The sequence below is a fragment of the Marmota flaviventris genome, chromosome 9 (assembly GCF_047511675.1).
Source record: "Marmota flaviventris isolate mMarFla1 chromosome 9, mMarFla1.hap1, whole genome shotgun sequence".
NCBI classification, from domain to species: domain Eukaryota; kingdom Metazoa; phylum Chordata; class Mammalia; order Rodentia; family Sciuridae; genus Marmota; species Marmota flaviventris.
Window position 1 is genome coordinate 48,340,021 of NC_092506.1, and position 27,849 is coordinate 48,367,869.

Genomic DNA, 27,849 nt, shown 5'->3' on the forward strand with positions numbered 1-27,849 from the left:
CCAGCTCTGCCATTTGCTAACTGCATAACTGGGCAAGTTATAGAACCTCTCTGGGCTCCAGTTTCCTCATTGGAAAATGAAGATAAAAATATTCCTAGGCTCTTTGTGATTATTAAGTGAAGTTCCTGCAATGCATTTTTATATATAAATATATACATTATACTATATTTATATCATATATAAAGCACCAGTATATGTGTATGTGTGCATATGTGTATCATATATATGACTGCAAGTGCCTGACAGACAACGTTATACGTGATAGTTATTATTAGAGTTTTAATAAAGCAGCTGTATTGTCAGAGCTTTGTCAGGAAAGTTCCGGGGAGATGGCAGTAGTAGCTGCACAGTTTTTCAGTCTCTCAGATTTCTCACATAAAAACTGACAAAGAAATTATGTAACAAAATTCCCTGATAGATAATAAGCACGACAAAACCAGTGATGAGGTGTCCCCATAAACCTCAAAATACAAGGAAGGGGACCAACCACAAACTCTAAGGCCGGTTTGGTAGTATCTTATGAGGAGAAGAACGAGGGAGCAATAAGGTGGCCTCTGATGAACTTGAGGAAGGAAAACCCCAAAATAGACCCTATGCATTTACTAGAAAGCACAAGAAAACAATTTGAGACTAGAAGCTGAAATTGGAAGGAAGTTTGCCTCTTCAATAGCAGGTGAGACAGGTTCCAACCATGAACCCTTGAAACTGACCCACAAAGAATCTCTTCTACAACAAAGTGCCACATTAAGGGAAAACTTCTTTGGTAGAATCAGAATTGAGTGATTCAGGGGCAAGCGAGAGAAAAGAAAAGAGATTCAGATAATAGAAGATGAAGCAGTGGAGCTAGGAACCCTCAGAGAGCAGGTCACCAAATTCTTGGACCTGACACAGAGACAAAAGAAAGTGGAGCTCTGTGAAGGCAGAAGAGCATCCCTGAGCTCTGCCTACCTTGAACAGTTCTTGCAAACTGATATCTCATTAAAACGAGCAACATGAAATTATTTAAGTCTCAGCCTGTCTGTGGCTATTTTAAAAGAAAATAAAGAACATAATAATCTTCCCACAATAATACCAGGAAAATTTACTCACTAGACCTATAAAGACCATATAATTTCAAATAAGCTTAAATTTCTTTTAAGTATGTAAGATATTAAAGAGAGGCATAAATTCTCAAAAAGAAGATGCCCTCATTCAGAAAATGATTAGAAATAGTCACTTGTGTTTGGTCAGAAAGACCAAACAATAAGAAACAAGATAATTTGTGAAGAAAATCAAATGAATAAAATATTTAAATTTTTAAAATGGAGAAACTTAAAGAATTAATAGAAAATAACAAATATCAAAGATAGGTAAAGAAGTTGCAACACACACACACACACACACACACAATAAAAGTTCATCAAGAAGAGACCCAAAGCATAGAGACAATGAGCACTGAAGACTGTAAGACAGGAAAACTTTCCTGGTGGGGACATTTAAAACCACACATTGAAAGAACACACTACATATATTAGAACAAAGATATTCAAGACACATTCTAGTAAGATTATTAACAAGAGAATAAAGAAAGGAAGAATGGATGGATGGAAAGAAAGAAGGAGAGAAGAGGAAAGAAAGAAAAAGGGGGAGGGAGGAAATTTTGTGCATCTAGAAGTAAGGTGCATATTACAATAAAGGCAGAAAATTATGCTACAATTAGATTTTTTGAGAGCAACACTTTTTACCAAAATAGAGTCACAAGAAAATAGAAGGTAATTTTATATTCACTCCAAATAACTCAAGTATAAGGTGAGAAGGAACCCTGAGCTCTGGTGGCCGCTGTGGTGTCGGAGAACAGTCCTTTGAGAATAATTATGAAGATACAATCACTGAGTGCGCTGGTGCTTGCGTGTAATCCTAGAAGTTCAGGAGGCTGAGGCAGGAAGATCACAGGTTCAAAGCCAGCTTCAGCCATTTAGCGAGGTCCTAAGCAACTTAGGGAGACTCTGTCTCAAAATAAAAAATAAAAAGGCCTGAGGATGTGGCTTAGTGGTTAAGCACCCATAGGTTCAATCCATATTACAAAAAAAAAAAAAAAACCCAAGGTCAACATGACTCTGATATTCATTCATACAGATGAGGAAGAGGGAACAGTCCAAGATGAGGTCTAGATTTCTGAGTGCAGGGCTGAATGGATAGGAGAAACAAGTTTGGAAGATGGTGATGGGTTTGGATTGAGACACTGAGAGTCTAATAGGCCTGCCAGCTCTGCTTTTCAAGATGCCCGGCCTCTCAGCCTCATTCCCAAAACTCCCAGGCACTCCCAGCGTCCATATGGAGTGTGGCCCTCATGCCTTCACAAGTCCCACCCCAAATATCCATCCATTCACTCAACAAATATTCACTTATAGCCTACTAAATACCAGGAACTGTTCCAGCTGCTTAGGCTATGCTAGGGAGCAAATCAAACCAACATGCCTGTCCTTGCAGAGGACGCACTGCAGCAGGGAAAACAGATAATAATGGTAAGTGTAATAAGTTTTAAAAATCATATAGTATGGGGTTTTTTTGTTTTGCTTTGTTTTGTTTCACTTTGGGTGGGTCTTGTTGTTTCGTTTTGTTTTGGGTTTTTTTTGTTTGTTTGGTTGGTTGGTTGGTTGGTTTGGTTTGGTTTTGGAGAAAAACGAAAAAGGTTTATTGCTTTGCTAGCAAAGGAGAAGCACAAGGGACTCCCATCCCACAGGCTGTGATTCTGCCCATCAGCAGGGACAGGAGGCTTTTAAAGAGGTGATTCAAGGCAACATTCCACGTGTTCTCTGTTGGCATTGTGATTCGCTTGTTAATTTGGGAAACAGTCATTTCTAAGATCTTCTGAGGCCACCCTCAAAATCTGGATTGCTTCTTTTCTATGGTGGGTATAGACTCAAGGACAGATAAATGAGCCTAAAGTGGGGAAGAAAGGTGACCTTGTCCTGGCAGTATGTTAAACAGATCATTTATATTAAAAGTAGAGGTAGAATAATAAGGTTCAAAATTGCCCATGTGGGAAGCATGTGGTCAGAGTTAAGAGTTTATGGGGGTGAGGAATTTGGCATGCTGAAATTTGGTACAGAGTGTTCCAGGCAGGGGAGAGAGGCAGTGGAAAGGCCCTGGGAGGGAGTGCGCCTGGCTCACTGGAGACAGTTTGGGGATACGTGTGGCTATGGAGTAAGCAAGAGAAAGATTAGTAGGAGATGAACTCAGAAAAGGGACCAGGCTGGATCCCAGGTGGCCTTGGCAGCCATTGTAAGCACTTTGGGATTCTCTCTGCGTAAACAGAATACTTCCCAAGTCCTCAATGGAATCTTGTCATTGATGTCAGCTGGGTCCACCCAACCCATATGCCTCCCTATAACCCAACCCATGAGGCTCTCCCTGGGGGCTTTTTAGAAACAACACAGCGATGAACTTAGAATGACTTAACCTCACTTTGCAGGGAAATATACACTGTTTACTAAGCAGTTAGTTTAAGCATAACCGTTTATACAACAAGCTATAAATTATTTATAATATGGTCAGGGTTTTAACTTCCAAACCCTCTGCTCTAAGGCACGGGTGAAGCCCAAGCCAAGCAGGACCATGAGAAATGCAGCTACTTGATCTTGTTCAAATTTTCCAATAATTTCATTTTTCTGCTTCTGATCCACTTCTGAATCCCACGCTTCGGGGCATCAGCATAGATCTTCGTGGGCATTGGTTTTGTGTTAGTGGCAGACAGTTCCCCTTCTCTGCATCCCTAATCCCTCCACATTCTCATGTTCAGTCCGGAGTCTTCATGGATCTACTCGGCGCTCAGCCTCTCACACCACCCTGCTTCCAGCCTGCTGCTGCCCCGTCAGTGCCATGCCAGAAACAGCAAAGAGGTTTCCTGTCGTCCAGTGGGCTCTGTACAATGCCTCCTTCAGCGACCGATCCTGCTGCAAGTGGACTCTTCACCTCTGTGCTCCTCGGGGCTCTGGCCTATCTCCATGCTTCAGGAATGAGCAGGGGAAGCTTCCCGTTGGCAATACCCAGAAACCCCAATGCTACTGCTCCTCCCACCAACTTAATGTTTGGTGGATCTGTTCCTGATCATTTTTCTTAATGAAACTGCTCTGGGTAACTTGGTAAGAGACAGACCCTGCATGCCAAGCAACTCCAGGAATGCTGGCAAAGGGAGCAGGCCCATCAACGCACTTTGATGCTAATAACTGGGAGTTATTTGTGAAGGAGTCCACAAAGATGACACTACCCCATCACTTTGTCACACCCATTTCTCCAGGTGTGGCCTCTCTCAATTGACAAGAGGGTAGGAATGAATACAACTACTCAAACAAGTCTTTATTTTTAATATAGCACAGTTCCAAGCATGCTATAAGAGAAACATTTAGAGTACCTTCTGCATACCATCCGCATATGAAATACTGCATTCACACTATTCATAAAAATGCTATTTAAAGCCAGGCATGGCGGCACACACCTGTAATCCCAGTGGCTCAGGAGGCTGAGGTGGGAGGATCACGAGTTCAAAACCAGCCTCAGCAATGGTGAGGCTTGCTAAGCAAACTCAGTGAGACCCTGTTTCTAAATTTAAAAATATACAAAACAGGGATGGGGATGTGGCTCAGTGGTCAAGTGCCCCTGAGTTTAATGTCCAGTACCAAAACAAACAAACAAAAAATGGCATTTATTATCCCCATTTCACAGACAAAGAAAACGGAGGCTCAGAGAACTTCCTATAGCTCGTCAATGACAGTGCCAAGACTTCAGTCCAGGTCTGCCTGATTCCAAAGCCTGGCCTCTCCCCACCCTGCAGTCTGTCCAACATGCTCATAGGGTTCATTGTTATTCCCATTTCATAAAGCCAAGGAGCTGGATTCTGACTCCAGGTGGCTGTTTCCAGTCCCATGAGCCAATGTGTGCATCTGACAGCAGCCTCCTCTGATGACTCAGAGCCCATCTCCTTAACTCTGGCATTCTAGGTGTCCTCTGATTGAGAGAAGCTATTATTAACTCCCCTGGCCTTTCATATACAGCCTATCTTATCTTTTAACCTCAGAAAAGTGTACATGTGTGTAGGTGCGGTCAGTATCTGTATGACAGAAAGCAGCAAGAACACCTGACTAGGCACCACCACCTCCTCCCACTCCCACCTGGCGTGACCCTTGCCCTCTCCAAGCCTCAGTTCCTCGCCTGCTCATTTTCGCCCAGTGCCTCTGCTGTGAGTCCCAGCCACCCAGCTTCTGCTCCTCCTACCTCCTCTTCACCTTGCCAACTCCTACACAGCCCTGAAGTCTGGGCCTAAATGCCTCCTCCAAAGGAGGCCTGTCTGGCTCCCAAATGAGTCATGCTCCACACGTCCCAGGTGTCTTTTTTGCCCTGTCTCCCTTCTATCACACACTAGTTTAACTCAATGGTTTAATTCCTTGTAAATGTCTGCTTTACCCACTAGGCTGTATGCAGACACAGGCTGTCCCTGCCTTGTCCCCTCTATATGCCATCCCAGCACCTTCTGTGTGTCAGGGTCAGTATTGGGATGGCAATACTGACCCTGACACACAGAAGGTGCTCGGTGTATAGCTATGGGACTTAATTAAGCTCAAAAATCTTTCCAATGGAAGTGACAATAGTCTGCATTGCACATTAGTCTTACCGGGTTGTGGGAGTCAAGGGAAGAAAAATGCATGATCATTATAGAAACATTTATTGAGGGCAGGCCCTGTACCAATTATATGGACTTCTTGTGTATTATCTCATCTAGTGAGGGGTTACTCCTACAGTCTCACTTTTACATATGAGGAAACTGAAGCTTAGTGAAGGGAGGTAACCCTACCCCAACCCCTAACCCATCTGAGATTGCACAGCTTGTAAGTGGCAATGTTTGGCTCCAAAACCAGCTCACTGGACCTTCTTCTTAAATTGCACTAAAACCACTTTGTGAAAGGGTAGGTTCTGTTTCCATGTCTATTCTGCAAAGTCAGGTTAAAAACTATAAATGGACATGAATTCTGTTATTCCTGTTATTGTGCACAGCCTTCAGCCTTACGTGTACTCTTAAATAGTTCAGGTGTGTATTTCCTGTTCTGTTCTTCTCTCTTCATTAAGGAGATAGTTTCTTCAGGTGTAGTGGCACACACCTGTAATCCCAGTAGCTCCAGAGGCTAAAGCAGGAGGATCATGAGTTCAAAGCCAGCCTCAGCAATGGCAAGGTGCTAAGCAACTCAGTGAGACCCTGTCTCTAAATAAAATACAAAATAGGGCTGGGGATGTGGCTCAGTGGTTGAGTGCCCCTGAGTTCAATCTCTGGTACCATCCCTCCAGAAAAGGGAAAGTTTCCATTTGCCAAAATGGAACATTCAGGAGAACTCTCAGATCTGATATGTCTGTGGCCATCCTGAGACCACTGCATGGTTCTGAGAGAAAAAGAAGACAATAGAAATCACCTTTAGAGGGTTTCTGAGAGCCAGCTGGTCACTGTACCATCTTCAAGGCTTCAGAAAGCCCTTCAGGCTCTGGTCCTCCCACCATGGGGACCCTCCCTCCACGGGTCCTCCCTCCACCTCTCAGCCTCTGGCTCCAACCACAGATTCTCTGTCTCCACTTGTGGACTGACTCAAGGGACAGAAGTCCTTCACCTTGGGCTGCACAGGCAACACTGTTCCCCCTGAAGGGCCCCCAAAGCAGAGGCCAGAAGTTGCCTGTCCTACTATTATAGTTTGGATCTGGAGTGTTCCCCAAAAGCTCATGTGTTGAAGGTAATGCAGCAATGTCCAGGGGTGGGACTTTTCTTAGAAAACAATTAGATCATAAGGGCTCTAACCTGATCAGTGGATTAATTCATTTAATGGATTAATCACTTGAATGGACTACAGGCCAAAAACTGTAGACAGGTAAGACATGGCTGGAGGAATCAGGTCACTGGGGTTGTGCCCTTGGGGACTATATGTTGTCCCAGTCCCATCCTCCCTCCTTCTCTCTCTGCTTCTCCAACTGCCATGAGATGTGCAGCTTTCCTTCACTGTGCCCTTCCGCCATGATGTTCTGCCTCACCTCAGGCCCAAAGCAATGAAGCCAGAAGACTATGAACCATGAGCCAAAATAAATTTTTCCTCTTCTAAGTTGTTCTTGACAATTGTTTTAGCCACAGTGATGAAATGCTAACCAACAGACCCACCAGCTCCTGACAGGCAGAATGTGCGGAGGCCAGGCTAGGGCCGGGTACTTCCTGTAGGCCTGATCTAGACCAGCCCTGTTCTAGAGGCTAGGGCTACAAAGTTGAACAGGAAAAAAAAATCTCAGGCCTCACAGAGCTCAGCCAAGACCCCCAAAGAGGCCAGAAGACACCAATGATTCAACTCGATAAGAATTACAATAGCAGCTCATGTGATTTCCTTTTATTCTGCCCCCAGCTCTGTGAGAGAAGTACAGTCGTCACTTGATTTTACACATGAGGAAACTTCTGCCCAGAGAGGCCACAGGGTGAGCACATGGTGGAGCCATCACTCACACCCAGGCCTCTGAAGTCCAGAGTCTCAGCTTTTGAAAACTAAACATTGCTTTGCCTTCAAGAAGCACAAGCAGGACAGCCCAGGATCACAGAGGATGGAGGCTGATTTCGCCTGGGAATATTTACACAAAGGAAATGACATTTGCCCTGGTTCTTCGAGGAGAGGAGTTGGTCAGGATGACAAGGCAAGAGGACTTCTCTGGAAAGGGAAACCATGTGCAAAGGCCTAGAGGCCCACAAATAGCCATAGGGCAGGACATTCCCTTGGACTAAAGCATCGGGGCCCGCAAGGGAGTGACCAGAAGGTTCTGAAGAGAGAGAGAGGCCAACTGATCAAAGGCCTTGGGGGCCATGGTTGTGAATTTGGACTTAGTCCTGAAGGCGATTTAAAGACACTGAAAGCATTTGCAAGCAGGAGAGTGACGTAATTGTTCAGTGAGTCGGTAGAACAGCCCTTGTCAGGAGCATGGCCACTGAGAGGTGATGGCCCTAAAACTGAAAAAGGTAACAGAAACCTAAAGCCGGGACGTGGGATGGAAGAAGTAGGTGATCTGGGAGAGGATGATGAGGGGAAGGAGAGGAAAGGATCAAAGTTGCTCCTGGGTTTCTGGCCTGGGCGACTGAAGCTGCCCTTCCTGAAATGAGAAGCATATCAGGGACGGATTCATTTTCGTTTTATTTGGTTTCAGACTGACAACTGGAGAACCTAGGGCCACAGCAGAAATGGGGCTCAGGCCCCGCAGAGAGGTCCATCAGAGTCCCCACGCTTTCCCAGGGAGGAGGCCAGGGCTGGTGAACCCACCGTGGCCCCACCACAGCCCATCCACTCCCAGCCTAGGTCACTGTGCCGCCACATAATGAGCTGCTCTTCTCAATTTTGCAGCCTAGAGACTGCAGCTCATTAGGGTCTGGACTGTGTTGGCACTGAACATCCCATAATTGCATGGCTTGCCTGACTCTCTGTCATTAGCTCTCTGGGCTTTGCCTCTCCTGTTGGATCTGCTGACTGACCCAACATAAAAAGTCTGGTTAAACAGGCAATTCTGGCTCTGTGGTAGGGGCTCCTGCTGTCCTCACCCCAACCAACTCCCAGATGAACTGTCCTCAGCCATGAACTTCAAGATGCCACCTCACTGTGCGTGAAATCTTTCCTTTGCAAGTACAAACAACTGATCTGATTACTCATACAGGGGACGAGGATTGAAGGTTGAGGTCAAGGCACATGGACTGGCAATGAGTCACAACCCTTCATGGTGGGAAGCCAGGTCAGAAGCCTGGAGGGTCTCTGGCCAAGAAGCAAGAGGGGCCAGAGCCAGGGCTAAAGTTCAAGTTCCTCAGGGTCCATGGCAAACCAGAATCTGAACTTGATGCTGTGAAAATTGCCCCTGTGCCTGCCGAGCGGGAAGGGCATCCCAGACGGTGAACGGAGCTCCTAGGTATCCTTTCCAGTTGCCAGAAGATGCCTGTCCCCTCTGTCACCCCACTTGATATTCTCTGACAGAGGCCTTCCTGGACATCTGGAATGAGGTGACCAAGCCCCTAAATCTGGGCTTTGTGGAGTCTGGCTGACGGCAAACACAAAGCCAGATGCAACCACAGTCTCTCCATACACTAGACGACCAGCCCAGTGATATATTTTTTTTTTAAGTCAGAATTAACTAGGGTGGGGCTAGAGTCAGGGAAGAGAGTAGCAAAGTCCTATTCCAAGGAATTACAGTGTGAAACAATGTGCTCCCCAAAATATTTCCCCAGGACTGTTAAAAAGTCAGAGGGAACTAATTAGCCATACAATAAATGGGGAGGATTAGCAATTATAGAACACCTGTGTACTCTGCTTCAGCCCTCACAGCAATTTGATGGCTGGAGATTGCCACACCCATTTTATAAATGTAGAAACTGAGGTTTGCGGGCATTATATAACTTCCCTGAACCTCACTGCTAACAATGATAGCAAAACCAAAATTGATGAGTGGCTATTACTATGCTGACTGCTTGGCTCAGTCTTCATTGCTCACTTAACCCTCACACCAATCCCATGAAGTTACCATAACCGGGATTTGGTGGGGTAAGTGACATGGCCACTTATCTATTATGCTATGCTCTTGATGGTCTCAGGCAGTTTCACTGCTATTCAAACCCTCAAATGCAAAGCTGGGGCTCTTTCCACGATGCAAGATTGACTTGATCTGACATATTGCTGCCTTTTTAAAGCTTATCATCATTTAAAGCCTGTGGTGCATCTAGCCATTTTTCAAACCCTTGTTCATTTTTTTTTTTCTGAGAGACAATAGAGGCATGTTGCTAAAATTCAGGGCAGATCTCTGATGAATTTGCAGCAGAAGGTCAGCAGTGTAGGGAAGAGACCATGCAAACAGTGACGCAGGCAAGTGACCCTCACAGGACTCTGACTTCTTTGGGGTTTTTCCACCCCCCTTACAGGCCTTGCCCTCTCTCTGCCCTTGGCTGTTGGATGGCCCTCTTCATTCTCCAAACCCACCACTGGAGAAAGATCACTATGACTGACCCTTTAGATGCCAAAGGCAATGGTTTTCCCAGAACATGAGACCTACGCCTTGGCCTCCAGCTAACAGCACCAATTCCCCATTCCCAGCTGATCCTGCTGGCCTGGCATCCAGCTCCCCCACAACACTGGGGTCAATCATTTGTGGAAATCCATGGCTGTTCTCTTCTTGACTCACTTTTTCTTCTCCCTTCAAATGGAACTTATTTAAGAGCCTTCTAGAAGTCTGGAATTTGGATTTCTCAGCCTCACTCTTTTCTGCGTGCTGTGTGAAGTGAGTTCTTTGTAAAGAAATGCTTTACTATATCAAACACATTTGGAAATAGCCTTCCAAAATCTACCATGTGTAGGCCCGCACAGGAAGAGGCCAGAATATTGTGCACATGAGGGCAAGACCTTTTCCTGCACAGGGACATAGTCACTCCACTTGGAGCAACCCTGGCACTTCATGGGCACTAGGTAAATACTTACTAGAAAACAATTCAGTAAATGAACAATCGTGGGCACTTTGAAGTTAACCGAGAGGATTATGGGAGAACAAAGAAGGGATGCTTAACCCGAGTTAGGGTATTTCGGTAGGTTTCCCAGGCTGATCCTTATAGAATGCCAAGTTCATCAGGAATTGCAAGAGGATAGCATGTCAGTCAGAAGAAATACCACAGGCAATAAGTGGAGTTCTGGAATGATGTGTTGGGAAGACGGCAATTTACCAAGTTAGGCAGAGGGGTGGCAATGGAGCTGAAAATGACTGGGTAGGTCCTGAAGCACATTAGACACTGGGGATCCATGGACTTAACTGCATTATAATTTATCAAATCAGGCACCACCCCTCTTAGGACGCATCTCCTGGCCACACCAAGGAGCTTCCATGAAACCAAAATGGGAACACCCCCACATTCTAGAAGAGCTTCCATGCTGGTATGCCTTGTGATTTCCACCCCAGCTAGAAGGCAAACACTAGACCCCTTTGTGCATTTCATAGGAAAGAATGAGACTTTGCTTTTATGTGGGATTGCTTTCCCAGCCCTGTGGCACTAGAATGGCATATTTTTGTCCAGAAAAGGGAAAGACCACCTAAAAATCACTTATAGACCCCTAGATTGTTAAAGCTATGAGGGTCTTTGGGTCTTTGGTTCATCTTCTCTTCCTCAGATATAGAAACTAAGGCTCAGAGAGGGATAAGGATTGCCCAAGGACATGCAGCAGGTTGGTGGAAGGCTGACCCCTGGCTCCTAATCCTTGCTCCCCGCTGCACTGTGCTTTCCTACCAGAGATTTGATGAGAAAATTATAGACTCTCTTTTTTCCAGTGAACTTAAAAGTGAAGACTAAAAATATCTCTGAATTACTCTTCTTTAGAAGGAAAAAGAATGTCTCTCCAACCCTCTGACTCCTCCAGCCAATTAAATCTTTGGCTCCCACTCCAAACAGTGGTTTTCTACCCCCACAAAACATGAAAAGATTCTTGGAGACAGAAGAGTGTCCTGGAGAAAAGAACAAAATCCAAGGTATTTAATTTTTTACTTACCTGAGACTCCCTAGCCAAGGGTTTGTCCTTCGTTCATCAAACACTTACTAAATATATATTCATTTAACAACCATTTATGGAGCTCCTAGTCTATGCATGCTAAACACAAAACACAAATGAATCAGGTACAAATTCAGTCCTCAGGACCTCGGGACATTTGTCATTGATAGAGAAGAGGATATATGCCATCAATCACAATTGGATCACTCAGCGCATGGCTCAAAGTAAGCTGTCAATCCAAATTACCATCTCCCTTTTGAATGAATGAGTACATGAGTAAAATTGTTCCTCTATTCCTGGAGGCTGGATGGGAGAATGAGCTTAGGAAACACAGTCCAGAGAAGGGAGGACTCCTCCACACAGCGGGGAAAGGCCTATAGAGTGTGTGACAGTTCCATACTCCTTTCTGAGCCTCAGTTTCCTCATCTTATGATGAAGGGATGGCGGGGCTGGGGATGTAGCCCAAGCGGAGCACACTCGCCTAGCATGTGTGCGGCCCGGGTTCGATCCTCAGCACCACATACAAACAAAGATGTTGTATCCGCCGAAAACTAAAAAATAAATATTAAAAAGATTTTAAAAAAAAAATAATGAAGGGATGGCATAGTTGAGCTCCAAGCAAACTTCCAGCAACAATATTCAATGCCTCTGTGATCCCAGTTCCCAGCACTGCATGGGAATTTAAATCCAACCTCTCTTCTTAAAAATAACTATTGAATCATTGTCCCTCATCAAGGTCACACTCTGTATTTCTGTGGATTTCTCTTGGGAAATGGAAGAAGGTAGAGAACTTAATTCTAGTTTTGATTGGCCTTTCTTTTGGCTTAAGCAACAGAAAAATGTCCAATTATACCATGGACAATTACAGTCTGCACATTTCACCACAGGCATAGAAAATGACCCAGCAGCAGAAAACCAGCCACAGATCAGGGGTGCACACATGTAAGCCATTATCAACTTGGAGACAGACCAGCTTGCGATGGCCTCCGTTGGTTTAGGAAAGCTGGATTCCTCCCCAGCAGGCCAGGGCCAATCCAGAAGGCTGCCCATCACTACCTGCAGCTGCCTGCAGCCCCAACTCATCTCAAACCCCAGGCTGAACAGAAACCATGTGAGAAAGTGAATCACTCACAATGAAAGGATTCATATGAAAGTCACACTTGCCATAAATCCAGACTTGATCAGGCCAAGAGAGAAATTACTAGAGGAAGTACAAGTTTCATGAGGGCAGGGGACCATGTCCAACCAGGCCACCAACATGTCCTCAACACACAAAATTATACAAGGTATGTGACCTGCACTCAACAAATATATCGTAGAAAAAATTTTGTCGAAAGGTAATGAATAAGTGACTACCTGAATGAAAAAGTAAATGACTTGTTTGTGTGATGCACCAAGAACAGTCTGCCTAGAGGACTGGTCAGCACTCAGGTGAAAGCACTAACTGTCCAGGAACTTGTATTCTAGTTCTGCTATTTTTCAGTCTGTCCTTGGGCACCTAACTTCACCTCTCAAAGCCTATGTTTCCTTTGGCATAGACATTGTGATGTCCTGCCCAGACTCCTATTTACAGAAGAACTTGTCCCCAATGCAATGCTAGGAGCATCAGAGGACACCTTTCCACTGTCAGCTCTCCAGATACTGTCTCAGAGCCACCTGGCCTAAGGTCACATCCCTTTTAGAGATGCCCACTTGTTAAAGACAGACTTTAGACAAAATAAATGTCACAGGGTGTATGTGAGCAAAGAACGACTCATGAATTGGGTGTCACTCAGAACTGGAAGAGGTTCGGAGCAGAATGGGCAGCAAGCTACCACTGACTGAACCCAGAAGTCATAGAGAGGAAGTCATACAGAGGTTGGAGTGGAAAGACTCCAGTTAGAGGGCAACTGCTGACTTCTGATTTGTAAAGTCTCTTGTTCCATTTTTCTGTTTCTGTTGAGCTTAAGTTTGCTTAACTTAAAGTACTAGAGATCCCCAGCCTACTGGCTTCTCAATAAAACACACACACACACACACACACACACACTCCAATGACAGAGTGAGGTGGGAGGTGGGACCTAAAGGTCCTGACCATCGTGGGCAAGGAACAACTAACTCTGCAAGGTCAGCTGTGACTGTCATCAAGCCAACACTGCTGCTCAGCTTCACCCTCGCCCAGCTCTGCTTCCTTCCTCTCCCATCCACACACACCGGCTCAGCTAAGGGGATCCCCAGTTACCATCCTGAACTCTGAACTCCACCTCAAAGTCTGCTTCCCAGAGAACCCAACCTCTGACTTCTTCATTTGTAAAATAGGTTTAACAATAATTACACACATGGGCCACAGTAAAGGGTGTGTGGAAAAGCACCGAAGTCACAGGGAGTGCAGAAAGTGTAAGTCAGCTTTGTTATGGGGGTTGGTCAAGGCCAGCCTTTTAGCCAATAGTGGGGACCCTCACCTCTTCACTGGCAGGAATCCAGAGAAGAAAATGTCGAGATGCCCTACCTTGATCGTGGGTAAGAGAAATAATAAAAAGGCATAGGAAAAGAGACAGATGTGTGAACACGGTCCTGTATGGACCCTGGTCTCCAATTTACCTCTCAGACACCTTCCCGTAAAGACATTTAAATCAAAGAACTGGTCCTTCTCATTTTCCCTGAAGAAAAATGAGAGCCATGCTGTAATCGTAGAGGGAACAGCCCTGGGGGCAGGCAGACTGATCCAGTATGCTGACCACCATGGACACTGATCATTACTGTGGCCAGATCTAAACAGCATCACCACCTTATTCAGAGCCTATGGGAGGATCAGCACCCCAACATAACAACAGGTGCCCAGAAACTAAGCAGCAAATGAAGACCAGTGGGGACAGAGCAGCCACAGTCTCTGCTCCCCAGGGAGCTCATGTGCAGCCCTGTTCACTCTCTCCAACTAATCCTTGGGCCTCTAGGGAGGTGCTTTGCCCTGAACTTACAGTGTTTTCACTCCTAAAGGAGAAGGTTTGCTCCTTGCGTATGACTCTAGGAGGTGAGGATTGTGCCTTGCGAGGCACTCTGACGTAGAGAGCCCTTCCCTCCCGTGCCCAGGCCCTTGCACAATTATTAAAGCATCCCTCACAGCCTCTGTGGTATGCAAGACAAACCTGGTGCTCAGACAGGCCCAAGGTCACAGAGCTGGTAAGAAGTAGAGCTGGGATATGAGCCCAAGACTGATTCCAAGGCCTCTATGCTTTCAGCCACTTAGGCTCACATTAATAACCCTGAGAATATGTTTTTTTTTTCTTTTGTTTTTTTTGTTGATTTTTTTCCAAACATGAAATCGTTTCAGAAGTTTCAGAAACAATCAGCATTGAGGACAGCTGCATCCTGTCGTTATGCCTCCCATGTTGGTCCCAGTTCACACGGGACCCCAATCCCTGGCCTAGGAAGCTGTCGCTGCCTGCCCTCTCCTCTCTTCCAGGAGGCTGCACCTAGAACTGGTATCCTTAAGGACCTCAAATACCAACCACCTGACTCATCTGTTAGAGGATGCTAGATGACCCTGCACAACCTGACAGTATTTATTTATTTTGTGCACGGAAGTGAACAATGGCACTGCAAAGTGAAATTCAGTTTGGGTTCAACTGAAATTCAACACGACAGAAAGAAGTCAATTATCCAGCATTAGTTATTTATCCAGGGACAACAGTCATGCCTTTATTTCTCACCAGAGGCGCCTCAGCAGCTTGAAACAGAAGGAAAGGAGAGGTGGCCACTATTGTCTGACTACAATGCAACATCACATTGGACAAATTACCCCCCTGATATCCTGTAAATACCTATGAACCTGCTCTGTGAACGTGGCCCTTGAACATTACCCCAGATCATACCCGATTACCAGGTCAACAGGCCCAGGGATTGTATTCCCACGATGCTCTGGGTAGGCCTGGCAATGCTGGACTGTGAACACCCTAAAGGAAATGCAACCCTCTATCTACCACACACCCTGGCCTACCAGAACTGTAAGGATAAAGAGAATGTAAACACACTTCCCCATGTTGAGGTCTTCATAGTGCCAGAACCCTTGGAGTCATGTTAGTCTGGGGTTTTCCTCTCAAGATATCTGCTGGACAAGGTGAGTTAAAAATCCTACCCTGCCTCCAAAAGAAAATTATTAGATTCCTATATTATTTTCATATAATTTAATTTCCTTTTATTCTTAAACCTTCTGAGAACATTGAAAGTTGAAAGAGAGAGAGAAAAAAATAAATAAATGAATTAGTGGTTCCCAGCAGGCTGACAAGTGCTAGGATGTAATCTTCACCCCAAGTCTTCTACTCAGAGGACCTCCTCCTCCTCTGAAGAGGAGATTAACATTGACTGAGCAGTTCCCATGTGCCAGGCAGGCACTTTATACATATCACTTTATATTCTCATGACAAGTCAATGATGTAAGTATAAATTATTCCCATTTCACAGATTAAGAAACTGAAATCCAGAGTTAATAAGTAACAGAAACAAGAATCAAGTTGAGGAAATTTGGACTCCTAACCACTGCCCTAAACTGCTTCTCTACCCCAGCACAGTTTCTGATCTAACCAGCCCAGGACCCTGTTGCCACAGCTGTTGCTGCTGCCCATCCAACTGTCTGGGCAGGGCAGCGCAGGGCAAGCTGACTTAGACTCCACTCTACCCAAAACAGTTCCACTTTTCCCTGGTTTAAAATATGAGGCTGTTGGGAGTGTCTGTCTGTGATCTCTTACTGTCTCAGAGAGATCAATCACCTACTAACGATAAGGGACTAGGGAAGGGGTTTCTGGAAGAATTCCCTAAGACCACCTGCACAAACGCCCTGACTTGCAGCAGGCACTCACTAAACAATAGCTCCCCTATGTTGCTCTCAGTGTGTGATGGACACTTTACATATATAAAGCCATTTAACCTCACATCAACCCTATGAAGTAGGTACTATCATTATCCCTGTCTTGTATATGAGGAACCAAGGTGCAGATGGGGTTCAAGAACTTGCATAGGTCACACAGTTAGGAGGAAATAGAACCTAGCTTTGAAACCATGTGTTTAAAACTGATCACACTGGCTCATCTCATGATATGCCATCAGCCACCATGTAGAGGCAGAGTCTATCTCTGAGAATGTACACATATCCTGACAGGTTTGTATCTCACCATCTTTGAGTTTTTCCTTATAGACATTGCATACGAAGATAATGGTCCCCATGGGATCCTTTACTCTCAACTTCTGACTGTACAGGAAATTCTTAATTATATTTCTAGTATTCTGAGTCCTAGAGAACATGCAAGAAGTACATGTCACATTCATAAACCTTTTTTTAGTAATGGCTTTGGGGAAGCAGACTCATACCTTCATGGAACCCTATTCCAGCAGACTTAGCAAATAATCAATTTTGGAGTAGATTGCATCCCTGGTAATTCAGTGGGGGGCGGGGGGTTAGTTATAGACAGAGTAAAGGTAAGATTTTAGTAATATATGAAATCACTACAAAATAAAACAAAACAGTTCCTAAACACCATCAATCAACAAATATATGAAAAAATGTTCAACACCCCTAGCAATTAGAGAAATGCAAATCAAAACTACTCTAAGATTTCATCTCACCCCAGTCAGAATGGGAATTATCAAGAATACAAACAATAGTAAATGTTGGCAAGGATGTGAGGGGAAAAATACACTTATACATTGCTAGTCGCAAATTGGTGCAACCATTATGGAAAGCAGTATAGAGATTCCTCAGAAAACTTCAAATGGAACCACCATTTGACCCAGCTATCTCACTCCTTGGTTTATACCCAAAGGATATAAAATCAGAATATTACAGTGATGCAGCCACATCAATGTTTATAGAAGCTTAACTCACAATTACTAAACTATGGAACTAAATTAGGTGCCCTTCAATAGATAAATGGATAGAGAAAATTATATATATATGGATTTTATATATATAAAATGGGATATTACTCAGTCTTAAAGAAGAATGAAATTATGGCATTTGCCAGTAGATGGATAAAGCTGGAGAATATCATGCTAAATGAAATAAGCCATCTCAAAAAACAAAGCCTGAATGTTTTCTCTGATATGCAGATTATAATTCACAATGGAGCGGGAGCTAGGGAAGAATAGAGTTACTTTAGATTAGGGAGAAAGGAGTTAAGGGGGGGAGGGGGCATAGAGGTAGGAAGGATAGAAAATGAATCAGACATTATTACCCTATGTACATATATATACAGCCACTGGGATTCCACATCATGTACCACCAGAAGAACGAGAAATTATACTCCATCTATGTATGATGTATCAAAGTGAATTCTACTGTCATGTTTAACTCATTAGAATAAAAAATAAATAAAACAAAACAATGATTTAAAAGTCTTACAAAGGCTATTTGGATCCTGTTGTCTCAAAACAACTCTCATCAAAATGTCTTAGAAAAACCCCAAAAAGAGGCTAAGTGAAGCCCTGAGCACTCAGGTTACAAAGCTCCTCCGCAGACCAAACCAAATTAGAGTGATCATCTGGGTTTGTCCCTGACTGAGGAGTCTCCAGAACACAGGGCCTTCATTACAAAATCCACCACTGGTTCTGACTCATGCTTCAGGGATCAATTGGGTCAAACATGCACCAGCTTCTCCACATGGACCTTTCAGATGTGTGCAGACACCTCTGGTGGCCCCACAGGTCTCTTTCTTCGGACTAAACGTGCCTAAACCCTTCTCCTCTCATGTGGGCTCCACTCTCTGCTCACCGCACGCCTTCGCTCCCTCTACCCATACTGCCCAACAGGGCCACAAGTACTTCCCAAGGACAAGCTCTATGCTCAATCCTCTCCCGGCCCTCAAAACTAGCTGTAGGACTTACCGCTGCCCAGGAAGAGGAATGGAGTCCAGGTGGCGGCCCCCAGGCAGTGCCATCATGTTGATCCCAATCTGCAGCAAAGCCTGCCCACAGCGGTCGGGGCCCTGGAAAGACAGGGCAGGATGAGTCAATGAGGGTCCCAAAGAAAATGAAGCAATCACTTTCTCTTGGATCTGGTCAAAAGGAGCCAAGGCAGATGTGGAGGAAAGGTCTTCCAGTCCTCCTCTTTTTTTTTTTTTTTTTTTTTTTTTAAATTTCAGTACTAGGGATGGAACCCAGGGTCTCATACATGCCAGGCAAGCATTCTACCACTGAGCTATGTCCCCAGCCTCCTTTTTATCTTATTTTGAGACAGTGTCCCACTAAGTTGTCACAGGCTGGCCCTAAACTTGTGATCCTCCTGCCTCAGCCTCCTGACAGCAAGGATTACAGGCGTGTACCACCATGCTCAGTGCCTCCTCATTTTTAAATCAAATTACACAATGCCTTCCTCACACAAATAAGGCAAGGCTCATGATCTCAGTTACATTGCCTAACATTAACCTGAACCATTTTTATATGTACCAAATATTGGGACAAGCAGGTCAACAAATATTGCAGAGGACATACTGTACTAAAAATGTAGCCACAGTTTGTCTGATTCACATTTCATGGGCATCCTATGTTATTTGCTAGATCTGGCAACTCTACATGCTATTTCCTTAACTATATACCATCTAGCACCGGGTTATTGGCTATGATTGTACTTAAGATATATAAGAAAACATGAGTCTGTAATTGGCATTGTGGTCACTGTCCCAAACCCACAACAATGTGATTTTATCTGAATTGCCAGTGATTGATCCGGAAGAAGCATAAGACTCAGCCGCCAAATGATCCTTCCTAGGAAAGGTTTTCTTTCCCCTACCAGAGAGGTACCAGGTGAGATGGTATCTCCTACTAGAGCTGAGCAAGGATGCAAATTCACTTCATTACTGCTAGAGACAATTTTGTAATCATGAGAGGAACAGCTAGAAAACAGACTGGGCATACAGAGGAAAAAAAGGTCTGAGCTCTAGTAATTAATTAATTAGTTAATTAATTAATAGAATAAATCTTTTTAAAACAACTTCTGGAGCCACTGAATCAACTAATCCTGCAGTCTGGCCCATCTTCAGGCTTCCTATTATTTAAGACATAAAAATTCTTGTTTAAAGTCAGTCTGAGAGAGGGGTTTTGTCCTGCACAGCCAGAAGCATCCTAACAAACAGAAGTGAACTGGATTCTAGAGACTTCCAATGCCAGCTCTGAGGACGAAGCTGCTCACCTGAGCCTCACAGGTTGCATCAAAATAACAGCATCCCCCTTCCTCATAAGACTAACTGGTCAGTCTCCATTTGCCTCACCTTGTCCCTTCTCTGCTCCTGGAGGGCCTTTCTCTATACTCCCTCTCCTGTCACCTTCTCCCTCTGCCAATTCCTCCAAGTCAGTAAGTAAGCCTTCCCAGAAAACAGAGATCCTATCCCCTGCACCTGGTTAAGCCAATGGAAGTCTCTGACTTCATATTAAAAGCGACTCCTGTTAGAAAAGGATGGGCGAGGAAGACTTTAATTAATAGTGATGTGACTTGACACAAAGTCCCCTCTTGATGATGCTGGGAACAAAGAATCAAATGGTCAGTCTGCAAAGTATAGAAAAACAGGAGCCTGAATGAACGTGCATCTTGGATAATTCCAGAGATTCATTCTCTAATGCCTGCTCCTTAGGCTACGGGTCCCATTAGACTGTGAGTCTCCTCCAAAGCAGGGGCCATGTGTATTCCTGGCTCTGACCCAAGGGCTGGCACTGGGTCTGTGCTCTACCTGTCTTCTGAAAGAACTAGTGGAATCGATTTTTAATACATTTGTGTTTCACCCGGTTGATCTATAACTGATGATAATAATATCTATTTTTTAGAACTATTATATGATGACATGAGATAAGGAATATGGAAGTCTTAGGCCAGAGTAAGAACCAAATAAGTAGTGGCTGTTATTATTATTTCCTGAGAGTCTGCTGTGTGCTCAGTCCCATGGTCAGCCAGGCTGAGGGACATGCTGAAGATAACAGGACATGAAGCCCTTGGCACAGTGACAGTGTTCAGTGAGCACCTGTGACCACGTGTCATCACCATTGTCATTCCTATCATTGGTATCATTACTGAGAAAGTTTTATCTGGAACCAAGGTAGCTAGTAGTCAGAAAAGGATGGCACAACAGAGAAAGCCAAATACAACACGACGAGGCCTTTGCTCCCTTTTTGATATGTTTGACTGAAGAACAATCAAAGGAGAATGCCGACTTCTCAGGGTAAAAGCTAAGATGGGATTCCAAGGTAGTGAGTGGGCAGACCTCATTTTACTTCCATCTCCATCACGGAACAGAAAAGAGACAAAGTCAAAATGCCAAAGAGGGAACTAAAGGCCATGGTAAATGAAGCGATGGGAGACAGTGGGAGGCTCCAAGAGCCTGTGAAGTGTGAAGTGACAGGATTCCGAAGGACAGGGAGAAGCATGCCACAGAACTGGAGGACACACCGGGCCAGGGTCAAGTCGTATCTGAGGGGCCCTGAGGAGAAACCGTCATCATGAGCAGAAGCCTAGGTGCAAGCAAATGATCTGAATTTCTAAGAGGAAGATTCCAGAAATATGGCTTGGTGACTGCAAAATCCTAGGATTGATTCCTGATCCCTGATCTGTGACCTTCAGAAAGGGCAAAGAGCATCTCATAGCTTCCCAGCAGTGCTGCAGGTAGAGCCTCCAGCTAAAACACATCTTGCTACACATAGGACTGGTCACAGGACCCTACGGAGTCAAGAGCTGGGATTGTGAAGATCAGCTCTCAGTTGAAACGCTATTCACATTCATTGGGAATGAGGAAAAAGTGAGGGAGAACATCTGGAAGGTCAGACAGCAAATGCCAGGAGTTCAGCCCAGGTGATGTCTATAAAGTGCCTGTAACAATACAAATAGCTAATATTCATGAACAGTATAAAGTACCAGGCACAATTCTAAATGAACTTGAGAGTGTGACAGAGTCCAACCTAACTCTGCACCTGATTAGTACATGACCTTAGGAAGATCACCGTTCATCTGTGGTTCCCTCAATTATATCTTCCTCCCTGGAGCTTCTTAAATGAGAATACTCCCGAAAGTCCCTGCTATTGAACTTGCCCCATGATTGCCTCAAAGGGTAGTGTCCTTGCTTTTGAAAGGGGGATTTGAGAAGTATATGTCAGAGTAGAGAGGCTGCTTTGCCCAGTAGGAGAGGTTGGGGGGGGGGGGGGGCGGGGAAGACACATGTAGAAATGAATAAGGAAAAGGAAAACCCTCCATCACTTCCCCAGGGACCCTTCCTAATTCACTGAAAATTCCATCATGGACACTGCAACCTTGTTTCTTCAGGGCTCTAGCTGTGTCTCCCCCACCCAAGAATAGCTAGTTTGCAAGAAGGACCTGAAGCCTTAAGTGTCTCTGATTTAATCCAATGCCTGCTGCGACAATAGCTCCATTTGGACAGCTCATTTCTGCCCCCACATCCCATTAGAGGCAAGCCCTTGCTCACCTCCATTTGGCTAACGAGACTGGCTTTGTGCAGGAAATGGAGGCTATTTACAGTAAATTATTCAATTAGAACCAGGAGTAAGCAGGGTCTGCCATTGTCTAATGGGCCATTTGGGGTACAACTCAAGGCACATCTGTCAACACCAGAGAGACAGGAAATACTGTGGAAAGGAATCAGCTCCAACAGCATCACTAGGCTAGGTACAGGAGGAGGCAACAGGGGTAGAGAGGAGTGGGACCACACAGACGTGGCTCTAAATCCTTCCTCCAAGACTGTGCATAAGCAACCAGATACTTTATGGACTCTCATTCCCACGGGAAGCACATCACCCAAGGAAGCTGCCACCCAGCCCCACTGAATGGAAAAAAACCTTATGAAATTTAGAGAGTTCTGGTTCCCTGGAGGAAGCTTCAATGGCCCCCTCACAGCTGTCAGGCAATAGAGCCCAGCTAGCAGGCAGAAAAGACCTCACAGGGACTCACAAAGCCGGGTCTTATCTCCTCCAGACCATGAAGACCTTGCTGGACAGTACAGACCAATTCCAGCAAAGCACAGACAGGGTGCCAAGCCTCCACCCGATGATCTAGACACCTCTACTTTCTAGGACTCACCTTGAAGACAACAGGCATCTCATCTACACAAATACATTTGAGAATTTGATAGGGGTGAGACTACAGCCCCCAGGGAAAATCCAGACAGCCTTCCTGGGGGATCTCATATTGTACTCTTGGAGCATTATAACCCCCTACCTCATGGGGTTATTTTAAGGATTAGATGTAAAATATTTAAAATTGTTGTTGTTACTATTATTACAGATGGAAATTTCCAAGGCCCCTGCAAGTTATAATGCTTGACCTTTGGCTTGTTCAGATGAGGAAACGGCAGCATAGAGGTTAACACGGACATATGGAGTCACATTGAAAGAGAAGAAGAGACTGCCCAAGATCACACAAGCAAGCCAAGCCACACCTGGGATGAGCACACAGGTTTTCCTATCTATAAATGTCCCCCTCATCCCCTGGAAAATCTTAAATAGGGTTTGCCTGGGAGAAACCTGGAGAGACCGACCAGGGCCTTGGAGTGGTTTACCATGAAAGATTAGTGGAGCCGCAGCTCCCAACTGTAAATCAGAATTATTGTGCTTGCTTCTTATCTTTGGTGCTGGTTATCAAGTCTAGGGAAGTAGAGTGTGGACAAGCAAATTCAAAGGTCTTGGTTAGATACAGCTCAGCCCTGGGATGGGACAGACAGGTTGACTCAAAGGTGCTATGAGTCCCCAGAGACTGGAAAGAAGGAGGCCCCCATGTTCCAGTACCATTCGTCTTCTAAATGATTCCTAGTTGTCCAAGAAAACCACCCGACAGCCTCTTCTGAAGGTCAAGTGTGGCAGTCCTAGGAGAAGGCTCAGGCTCCTGGAATCAGGAAAACCATAGCTGCCCCAATGGTGTGTCTCAGGATGCCCCTCTGGGGCATCTGACTGCCCAGCTTCCAATCAAGGGAGCTCCAATCCCTGAGTTGCACAGGAAGCTGCATTTACTGTTGTTCTGGGAGCTGGCCCTAAGCTGAGGCTTTTCTAGACATCAAAAGAGAGAAACTAATGCTCAGACCTCCAGGACCTTAGATGGAATGTAGCCCCCAAGGGGACTTGGCTAGGCCTTTAAGCCACTCTCATCCAGAAGTCCATTGGTTAATAATATAAATTCATGGGTCAGAGTTCCCAGGTTCAACTCCAAACTCAATCAGGTATTAGTAGTGTGACCTTTGACATTAATTTTATTTGTTTGTAAAATGGGACATATAATAAGTATAAAATGAGAATTCTGTACACATCCGTGATGAAGCACCACGCAGTGGGTGATATAAAGATTGGCTTCATTTTTCTTTCTGTAAAAAAACATCTAGAAATAGGGAGGCAGCCAGGCAGAGGTCATTCTGACAACCACTGAATTCCAACTATTCAACTACTTTTTCCTCTTTAACTTTTTAATTGTCTCTTCTTACATTCTAACTTTCCCTGATATAAATGTTCGCCAACTCCTCAAATGTTTCTTAGCTTCCATTTGCAAAAGCAAGAGACCTCTCCCACTGGGCCCAGGTCCCATGGTGCTAAAATTAACAATCAGTATACTTTAAGTTAATGACTTACTGGTTGTGACTGCCACAAATAGACATAACTCTCAGATAAAGGCCATTAGAGAAAATTGAATGGCTCCAACGTGGTGAAATTTTGGATGCATCCTATTTCATAAATCACACTCAGAGGTCACATTGGACAAGCTCTTTCCCTCCGTGAGTCACAATGAGAGCCCAGGTTGGGTCTGTATACCCTTGGGAAGGAGGACATAGGAGGGCGAATTGTACAAGCTCTAACGGTTTCATGAAATTTTACTTCTGAAGCCCTGAGCAGATAAAAATGCTACATCAACAATCATGATAATCTGATCCTCTCTAATTTTATTTTTTCTCCATATCCTCCAAACGGGTGTTTTCACAATAACATTGAGAAAGTGGCATGGTAAGGTCATGGAAATCTATGAACCAATCCCAGTTTTGTCTCTTACTAAACCTCTCTGACTTTCAGCTTTATCATTTGTAAAACAAACAGAACCTATTCTCAGTGTTCCTAGAATCACCCAAGATTAAAAGGCGAAAGATTTATACAATCTGAAGAGAAACCAGAGTATTTAGAAAAAAAATATTATTCAAGTTTTCTCTCTTTCTCCTCTCTCTTACCTTATATCTTTTTTTAAGAGAGAGAGAGAGAGGAGAGAGAGAGAGAGAGAGAGAATTTTAATATTTATTTTTGGTTTTTCGTCGGACACAACATCTTTGTATGTGGTGCTGAGGATTGAACCCTGGCCGCACGCATGCCAGGCTAGCGTGCTACCGCTTGAGCCACTGTAATTCCAACTTGCTTAGGTTGAAGTAGAGACGAGAGCTAAACTACAAATGGAGCCCCGAAGCACTTCCCTTGATCCTAGAAAAAGGCAAAAGAAGTCTGGATAAGAGTTATAACATTGTCAATTACTTCTTTATATTTGATAAGTTGAATTTTGCAGAAAGAATATTTCATATATCTGCAGATGCCAATTGTAATTAATATTTATGACTAAAACAATGAAATATTTTCCCTTCAAGTCTTTATACCCTTTTAAAATCAATAATACAAAATGGGGGTAGAAGAAAAGGGGGAACATAAACTGAAATCAATTTCCATGCATGTTTGAGTTTGTCAGGATGAACCCAAATACTATGTATAACCAAAAAGCTCTAATAAAAAAGAAAATCATCAACAATAAAAAAAAAAAAGAATCACCCAAGATTATGTAGCCTGAATGATACTTCAGAGCAAGTTAATTGATAATATGAGAAGGTATTTTGACCCAGAAAACTAATGAATGTTGCCATATAGAAAGTTTTATGATATTTTTGTGCCTAATGAGAGATCCATTTCTTATCCAGACTTCAGGTCCAGAGATCTGCTTCCGACCAAAGAGGATATAAAAGAAGAACACATTAAATATGTTAGAAAGGCACAGAGCTGCCCATGGAAGAGATTTGATCAAAACCCAATACATAGAGACTGCTATAGCCTAAATGTTTGCATCCCCTTTAGAATTCATAGATGAAACCTAATCCCATGTTTGATAGTGTTGGGAGATTGGAGCCTTTAAGAGGTAATTAAGTATGAGAACAGAGCCCCCATGGATGGATTAATACCATTCTATTAAGGGTTCAGAAAAGTAGATTGTGGATTCACTCTCCTACCCCTTCTACCTTCTGCCATGCAAGGATCCGTCCTTCCTCCCCTCTGGAAGATACAGCATGAGGCATCATCTTGAAGACAAAAGGGCCTCCCCATACATCAGACCATCTGGCTCTTTGATAGTAGACTTCCAAGCCTCCAGAACTGTGAGCCAGTAAATTTCTGTTCATTATAAATTACTGAGTCTGTGGCATTTTGTTATAGCAGCATGAAACAGACCAAGACAGGGAACATGTTTTGAATAAGTACAGACAAAAACATGGAGCCATTTCCTGTGATTAGCAACACTGACCCCGAAGAAACAATTAACTTCCCGGCTTACAAATTGTGTGACCAAAGTATTATGAGAAATTCAAATAAGAATCCAAACTGACCCAGAACCCTGACTCCGCCACAATGGTGAAGGGTTCTTACCAGCTCATTAGTGAAGGGAACTAAAGACAGAACCTAACCCATCTAGGGCCACTGTATGTATATAAACAGAATTAACCAGAATGAGAGCATAACACAACCATTCTCAACAAATCCTGTTGACATTACATCCTTAATGTTGGGGGAGAGCAAATGCCAGTACATAGCCACATGGTCCATATCTGACTATTTAATTTAACTATTTGAGGCACAGAAAGGATAAAACACAAAAAAACATCCCATTCACAGAAATTTGTCTTTTCAAGATTCATTTATGTCTAGTATGCCACACGTGACAGGAACATCTGAACAGTGCCTTCCATGTATCTAGCAGAGTGGGACCTCAATACTTGTTGGTTCTTCCCCTGTGGAATGTTCCATTGGCCTCCAAAAGCATTTTTCACTTCCATAATTCTATGCATTGGTCTTAACACTGAGCACATCCAGACTGAAACCCTGAATTCTCTTTTTCTATCTACAGTTAATACCGATGCTTCAAAGAGGCCTGTATGCACAGCCTAATCTGTACTATTTTCCCCCTCCAGAAAGGTACCTAGGAATAAAGAAAATTGTGGGGTCTTGAAGGGTTTAGATGGAACAGAAGGTGTACTTTCCTGATACTCCCTCTCTCTTCTGCTTTCTGCCTGCCAAGTGATGCCAAAACAGCCTGAAAGCCACAATAGGAAAAAAGTGAAAAGAGGAAAGAAGATGCATCTCGAATCATAGCTTGGAAGAAAGCCACCCAATCTGCATTGGTCTTTGGAGTAAGCAAGAATACACCCAACATGGTAAGCCACTAATGGGCTGGGGGTTGTTTGCTGCACCTAGTCTTAACTAACCTAATTGTAAGAATTGAAGTTAAGGCTAAATTTAAGGCACTCATGAGTGTGCTAGACACAGGAAAGTTGCTTTACAAATACAGGTTCATTTTCCTTTATGCCTCAGTCTTGAAGGATATGATGGGATATATTGTTTTTCTAGACCCTTGGCTTCCTGGACATTGACTGCAGCTCACCTACAATAGCCAGTGTCCAAAAGTTGGTAGAGCAAGGGTGGGATGGAATGAACACCTATAAATACTTAAAGTCCTTCAAATTTGAGACTAACAATCTGATTCTTGACACTGCCTTTTCTGCTTATGTGCATAAATACCTAAAACTTACACTAGTCATATCACTCTAAGGTTCATTTTTTTTTTCAAATTTTAACATCTGAAATTTGGATTATGTTTCAATCAATGGCATTTTGGCATTGTGTCATAGTTTATTGAAACCATATTTTCTTTCTTTCTTTTTTAATAAACAGGACATCTTACAATTAATGACATCTAAATTCAATGAAGTATGGTACTGGGCACATTAAGTAGGTGCCAATGAACTCTTCTAAAGTGTTTCATGTAAATAAATGCATTTATTTGTTGAAAAATCCAAAATAATAAGTACTACTATTATCTCCATTTTAAAGATGACCATTAACAGAGACCCAGAGAGGTTCATTAATTTGGTCCAGTGCACCAACAGATGGGTGAAGCCTCTGCCTCACCTTAGAGTCCTCCACACCATGTCATGATTTTTCAGCACCTAATTTTTAGTTGACAATTAAGCCATCTTCTTATAGAGAAAATGCACATGGGATTTTTATTTCCAACAATATGGTAGAGCGGGTAATTAAAAATACTTCTCCATGA

The 27,849-nt window shown here is 43.9% G+C and overlaps 1 protein-coding gene across 1 annotated transcript in view; it reads right to left on the reverse strand.

Moving 5' to 3' along the window:
* Insc (INSC spindle orientation adaptor protein) overlaps window positions 1–27,849 on the reverse strand; it is a 121,092-nt gene that overhangs the window by 72,055 nt on the left and 21,188 nt on the right. Inside the window, exon 2 of the mRNA XM_027942367.2 lies at window positions 18,408–18,508. Coding sequence (XP_027798168.1) covers window positions 18,408–18,508 — 101 coding nt within the window. The remainder of the gene's footprint in view (window positions 1–18,407; window positions 18,509–27,849) is intronic.